At 38.4% G+C, this 7,465-nt stretch overlaps 1 protein-coding gene across 1 annotated transcript in view; it reads left to right on the plus strand.

Annotated features, from left to right (window-relative positions):
• PIK3C3 (phosphatidylinositol 3-kinase, catalytic subunit type 3) overlaps window positions 1-7,465 on the plus strand; it is a 119,418-nt gene that overhangs the window by 52,114 nt on the left and 59,839 nt on the right. The window contains exon 10 of the mRNA XM_006889233.1: window positions 328-513. Coding sequence (XP_006889295.1) covers window positions 328-513 — 186 coding nt within the window. The remainder of the gene's footprint in view (window positions 1-327; window positions 514-7,465) is intronic.

A 7,465-nucleotide genomic window follows, 5' to 3' on the forward strand; every position in this document is an offset into this window, starting at 1 on the left:
TATTATGGAGATTGATTTTGGAATTTAGATGCACTCTTAACTTAATCTGAAAATAAAGAGGAGCAGTGACTATTAGCTAGCTTAATGAAGTAACAATTCTCATTGCTGTCATCTAGTGGATTTCTGATGCTGAAAATCACCAGAGAAGAGATGGTTTCATCTGGACTCAAACCAGAGGGGTCAGCCATTGGGTTAGCAGTGCAGCTACTAAAGACTATGCACAGGACGCCTGTTCTGAGACCCCAAGAACAGGCTTCCTCCTTGTTGATAGGACCATGTGGAACTGTACCTCCTGTTGGACTTTTAAAACCTTTTCTCTTTGTGTAGGCTTTGACAAAATTCTTGAAATGCGTTAACTGGGATTTACCTCAGGAAGCCAAGCAAGCATTGGAGCTTCTGGGAAAGTGGAAGCCAATGGATGTGGAGGACTCCTTGGAGTTGTTGTCCTCCCATTACACCAACACGACAGTGAGACGCTACGCTGTCGCCCGACTGCGGCAGGCAGATGATGAGGTATGGGATTATTTGGTTAACCTTTTGTACTAAGTATACTTTATACAAGAGCCTAATGATCAGACAATACATATTCTTTCTCTTCTCTCTACCTCTATGTTATGTATTCATATTATCATATGTATGTATATATATATATATTCATATTATCGTGTGTGTGTGTGTGTGTGTGTGTGTGTGTGTGTCTCTCCAGTTTCACCTTTCTGCTGTCTTGGAGATTTCCATGGGTCTGGATGTGATGTCTTACCCATCTCTACTCTGTTCCCTTCGTTTAATCTCCTTAACAGCTGAGATGAGATTGACTCAAAATTTACCCTACACTAAATCTACCCAAGCAGGATTTATAACCACTTTTCTTGTGTGAGCTCTGGTGGTTTAGTGCTAAGGACTTGACACTGCCAACTCAAAGGCACTTGGTTCTAATCTACCAGCTCCATCAGCTGTGGGAGCAAGATGGACAATCTCTTCCCATGAGATTTACTCCCTCAGAAAACCCACTGGAGGGTCAGCTGTGGATTAGTTCTGACCTATAACAACATATAACCACTGGCATCCCTCAAATCCATTGCCTTCAAGTTTATTCAGACTCTTGGGAACCCTGTTTCTTAGGGTTTCCCAGCTTACATATCTTTATGGAAAGTAGACCGCCACATCTTTGTCCATCAGAGCTGCTGGCATTTGAACTGCCTACTTTTTGATTAGCAGTTCAGTTCTTAATTGACTTTGCCAACAGGGCTTCTTTAGAATAGGCAGTAGAAGTTAGGATTTATAATGCAAGTGTTGGAGAAGGGACTAATAATTCATCCCACAATGAGAGGAAGACAGACAGACAGACATATAAAGACAGATTTTTAAAGGGGAGGAGGATATAGTAGATATGTTTTGAGAAAGAAAATTAAAATATTCCCCCAAGGACTCTTCTGTGAAATGAAAATTTACTTCCTGATCTCTTACGTGATAGGACAATCTCTCCCAGGACATTTACCTGGCAGCTGAGCTTGTATTGCTCTGTCTAGAAAAAGGAATTCTAATGAAAAATGGTTTAATGCAGCTCCAGCTAGGGAATAATTCAGATCCCCTCTATCAGTCAATTCACAACAAGCCACATTTAATTGTAGCCTAGAAAAACCCTTGGGGGCTTTAAACACTGAGATGCATGGTCTTCCTGCTTGCCTTAAAATCCTCCTTTAAACTTTCAGCTGACAATTAATGTGTATGTAGATTACCTGAAGGTTGTTTTGCAAACTTTCTGCTGGGTATTTGTATACATGCAAGGCCACCAGGGATGGAGGAACACTCTGTTGACACAGAGCGTGGCTGGAGTTTGCGTTTTAGCAAGTCATAATGAGGTAGACTAGTCTAGCAAGTGTCCTTAACAGTTTATATTTTAACCCTTCATTGTTAGTTGTCACTCCCTTCACCTGTCTTAGTGTGTGTACATTATCCGTATAACAAAAGAACATTATAGAATCATCGTTGCTTAACAGTTACTATGGGATGAATGGGTTCTTTCAAACACAACATGATAGTTAATGTTAGCTAGTAAGACATGGGGCAAGTAATTTGTAGGTTAATCTAATTGGTTTATTCTTATGAAATTTAGGATTCTGTATGTATAGGACATTTAGAAACTAACAGTTCACTGTGAATTTTAAGAAGCCAAATAAATGTTTATTAAATAAATAAGCAGTTGTATATTTAATCATAGTAAAATTTAAATTCTAAAGTATATACATATTAAACCTTCATAATGCTTTATCAGTGTCCAGCAGTTGTTAACTCATATTTAATCTTATTTGCACTCTTACATAATCTATGCCCAGATTCCCAAATTGCAATGAATTATGTCGGATAGTTAGTACATCATTTTATGTAAATAGATTTTTTTCCCAACAATCTTATAAAAATAGCAATTCCTATCATGACTGAATGTATTATCTTCCCTTTTCTCATTATCAAAAGTACAAAGTAAAAATGTACTCTATGATTAAGTAGAATTAATTATCTTAAGGTTAATTACAAATTTAATTCACTCATTTTCCTTATATACTTTATATAGGACATCATAGGGCGAAGGTATTAACTGGACAATAGTTAAATTAGCCCCTGGATGTGGGTCCAGAATTTAACGAAGTATAAAAACATCATTTTTACCTTGCTGGCCCAGTTCCCACTAGAGCTTTAGGGCTAAGTAGCTAATTGCTTCTGCATTTATCAGTGTTTATGCAGTTACTGTAGATTATTCTTATACCATTTCATAGTTTTTTGTTTTGTTTTAATGAAGTCAAGAAAACATTGATAGAAACACTGTGTTTTTTGAACTTCAAAATATGGTCCAATTGAAGATTGTTATTAGGATTTGTTTTTAATTGGTTTGCTTACAAAGTTACAAAGTATGGATACATTGTATTTCTTTTAAAAAAAATTACATTTTATACTGGTTAATTTACAAAGTTTGAATACATTGTTTTTCACACCAGTTCTTTCCCATTTCCTTCACCCCCACCCACCTATGGAATTGTAGGAGCCTATGATTAGGATACATTGTGCTTCATGCTAGTCTTCATTCACATTGTGGCCACAATCTTTCTCATGCATTATGTTTTATAAAATTAATCATCATTGGACCTCACCTGTCTTTTCACCTGGGAACTTCCCATTTACTTCCCAGCTCCCTCCACCCACCAAATTGTGTAACTCTGTTATTAGGATTTACGGAAATGTTGTTGACAGGCCATACTTGACCTGACATCATGCTCAGGGTCCTTCCTCTCAGTCCTGGCTGCAGCTCCAGGTTCACTTCCTCTGGGACACTACTAGGACACAATAGCCATTTCTGTGGGATAGTATTCTACTGGTGCAGCTTTCGGTATGCTCCTTTATTAGAGTATTTTTCTTTTTCTTACTGTCTGCTTTCTGATTCAGTAAAGCACATTAAAGGTCAGTGGTGGCAACCTACCAGCTGGTCTGTGGGAGAAATATGTGGCAGTCTGTTTCTGTAAAGATTTACTGCCTTAGAAACTCAAGGGGGCAGTTCTGTTCTGTAGGATCTTTGTGAGTCAGAATTGATTGACAGCAGTTTAATTTGGCTTTGATTTTAATAAAGTATATTCTCTCAACAGCTGCACTTCTCACCATTTCTCCAGAGAGGTAGCCATTATTATTAATATATTTTACTATGGTCTCCTATATATACTCTATGCAGATTATAAGCTCTTATTTACATATTTGTTTTTGTTTGTTGTTATGATGTGCCATCGAGTTGCCTGCTACTCATAGTGACCCTATGTACAACAGCCATAAACCCTTCTCAGTCCTGTGCCAATCTTATTGTCTGTGACACACCTACCTCAATAACCCCAGTCACTGAATCAATACATCTCATAGAGGGTCTTCCTCTCCTGTGCTGTCCCTCCATCCTCCTAAGCATGACATCTGTCTCCAGGGACTGATCCTGCCTTGCAAGCTTCAGAATCCTTGCCTCCAAGGAGCAGCCTGGTTTCACCCTCTCCAGGAAGAACTTGTTCTCCTAGCAGTCCATGGTATATTAATACTCTTCTCCAGCACCACAGCTTAAAGGCATCAGTTCTCCTTCTGTCATCCATTGTCATTGCCCAGCTTTCTGATGCATAGTAAGTAATTACAAAGACTGTAGCCTATAATCAGGCACACCTTAGTCTTCAGACTGACATCATTGCTCTTCAATATTTTGATGTAGTCTCTGGCTGCTGGTACCAAGAGTATTGACTATAGAGCCAAACAAACTGAAGCTGTTAACAATCTCAATCTCTTCACCATTATCATGATTATATATATATTCTGAAGACCCACGATGAGGTGGATTGATTCAGTGACTGGGGTAATGGGGATTGGCGTATTGGAGACAATAAGATTGACATGGGATAGAGCGGGGTTTAGAGCTGTTATGCATAGGGTCGCTATGAGTCGTGGGTGACTTCACTGCACATAATAATACAACATATGTAAATACTTCGGAGTATTTACATATAGAATATATATAATTCTGACTTTGAAAATTAACATAAATGGAAATATATATGAATATACTGTTAAATGCTCTCTTATTAACTAAATATACTATCTTGGAACATTTTCCCGCTATTTATATTTATGTTTAGATTATTTATATTTAGATTATTTATATTTACATTTATATTATTTCTATTTATTATACATATAGAGAGATACATATAGATACAGATAGTATGGAAGTATAGGCAAATTAATATCCATCATCTTTAATCAATTAAAAAAATAAATTTGTTTCTAGCTTTCATGAGCACTTTATGTTATTTTGTGCCATCAAGTCAGATGTGAATCACAGCTGACCCTGGTAGTGGGTTTTTAGTGGCTGTAAATCACATGGGAGGAGATTGTTTACCTTCCCCCAAGGAACAGCTGATGGATTCAAACCTCTTGTACTTGTGTTGGCCGTGCAGCTCCTTACCACTGAGCCACCAGAGCTCCCCCACAAGCACTTATCTATCCACCTTATTGTTCTTCAAAAGCAGTGTAATACTTTCCTTCAAGACTATTTCAGATTTGTTGAATCAGTCAATCCTCTTTAACAGTAGCTAGGTTATTTCCATTTTTTTTTCCTGTATCTGTATTTTAGTGATCAGACTTTTATTTATACATATGCCCATGTTCTTGAATAAACAGATTGCCTTGGAATAGTGAACCTCAGGTACACAACCTTTTATCTAATAATTTCTTAGAAGTCTTCTATATTTTATTCTCATGTCATATTTTAATAGTTTTATAATAAGTTTAAACATATGATTGGACAAATCATTCTCTTCTTTGTTACAATTTTCTTCAAAAGTTTTGTACTTGTATATCTGCAGTATTTATGTTCTTCCATTGCATTTGCTAGAACCTGCAAAGTGTAATAATAATTCACAATTATCTATAATCCTGACCATCTTTGCTTTGTTACTACTTTTTTGTTGTTTTGTTTTGTTTTTGTGGGAATTCTTTAATGTCATTTTCTGCTTGTTTGAATCACATTTTCTTACTTCTTTTTAATAAGTTCCCTTATGTGTAGGTTTGTGCACTTGCATGTGTATGTTTATACCAAGAATGGCTGCTGTGTATATTATCACTCTTTTTAGCACCTGTTCATACCGTATGGTCTCTCACTTTTAATTTGTTGAAATATTAAAGCATGTTGATAAATTTCCTAGTTTTTATCACATGTACAATTGAAAATACATGTTACTTATTCTTTTAATACTTTCCTGGAATCAATTTTCTGCTGTTTATAAAGGATTTTTATAAAGCCATATTTATTACTGTTCACTGGTTCCAAAGAAGGGAGACCATTTCACTTGAATTTGAAGAGGTGATGGTTAATGAAGAAGTGACTTTGAAAGAATAGAGTTTGTGCAGGTGAATGTGAGTTTTTATTGAAATGGCGATAGCAATATTAGTGTCAGCAGAGAGACTTTAAAACATAGGAAGAATAGAATACATTTCCGTTTGAAATAAGGGGAGTACATGTACCTGAAACCCATTTTCAGAAGCTGTAATCTTTGATTGTCAGCAGCAAGCATTTCAAGTCAATCATCAGCAAGCACAGGTTGTTGATGAGTCTTCCTCTGATCTTGATAACACATTCTTCCTCATATAGTCTAGTTTATCAAATTACTTGTTCTGCATACACATTAAATAGTCTTGGAGAAAGGATATAGCTATGACTCACAACTTTCTCCATGTTAAGCCATGTAGTGTTCCCTTGCTCTGTACCACAGCTTCTTGGTCTAGGTATAGTTTTCACATGAGCACAATTAAGTGATCTGGGATTCCCGGAATGAGTTACATCTGAACATCAAGAAAACAAAAATTGTTACCACCAGGCCAATAGGCCACCTCATGCTAGAGAAGAGCTAGAGATTGTCAGTTACTTCATCTGGCTAGGATCTGCAGTCAGTGTGCTTAGCACCAGCTACCAGAAAACTAAATGACATATTGCATTGGGAAAGTCTCCTGTCAGGAACCTCTCCAAAGTGCTGAAGAACAGATATGCCACTTTGAGGATTAAGATGCATCTGATCCCAAACCAGTATATTCTCAGGTACTTGCTATGCATCTGAGAGCTGGACAGTGAATAAGGTTTACAGAAGAATTGAGGCCTTTGAGTAGTGCTGCTGGAGAAGAGTGCCGACTATCTCATGGACTAGCAAAAGGACAAACAAGTGTGTCTTGGAAAAGGCGATGCCCTTGGAGGCAAGTGAAACTTTGTCTCTTGTAGTTGGGGCTGTTGTGAGGAGGGACCAGTTCTTGGAGAAGGACATTATGCTTGGAAAGGTGGAGGGTCAGAACAGAAGGGGAAGACCTTCAATGAGATTTTGACACAGTGACAGTCACAGTGGGCTCGGGCATGTCAGAGATGATGCGAATGGCACAGGATTGGACAGGGTTCAGACCCACTGTTTGTAGGGTTGCTGTGAATCAGAGCTGAGTCACTGACACTTGACATAGCACACGTACCTGCAAGGGAGGCAAGAACACGACCTATATGTTTCTGATTGTAAATGCTTCAGTTGAGATTTTCTCTTAATAAATTCTAAGCCTGTGAGGGATTTTGGCCTGACTGCGCTGCTGTTGAGTCAGAGCACCGCAGAGGGACCCTCTGATGGGTCTGCAGAGGCTCTAACTCGTGTTGCAGGGGAGGAGTCAGAACTGATTCGTAACTGACCCTCCGTGACTTTTCAGGAGGCTGTTCAGTCACATCGAGGAAATGGCCCGTCTTTCTCCCCAGGAGCCACTGGTAAATTGGCACCACGTTTGGGTTAGAAGCACAGCTCCCTATAGACTCTGCTGCTAGAGATCCCGGTGAGACACCAGCTCCCTGCACACTCTGCTCACTAGAGATCCTGGTGAGACACCAGCTCCCTGCACACTCTGCTCACTAGAGATCCTGGTGAGA

Source organism: Elephantulus edwardii, unplaced genomic scaffold (genome assembly GCF_000299155.1).
Source record: "Elephantulus edwardii isolate Elephantulus edwardi_28Jun2011 unplaced genomic scaffold, EleEdw1.0 scaffold00076, whole genome shotgun sequence".
In the NCBI taxonomy this organism is placed as follows: Eukaryota; Metazoa; Chordata; class Mammalia; order Macroscelidea; family Macroscelididae; genus Elephantulus; species Elephantulus edwardii.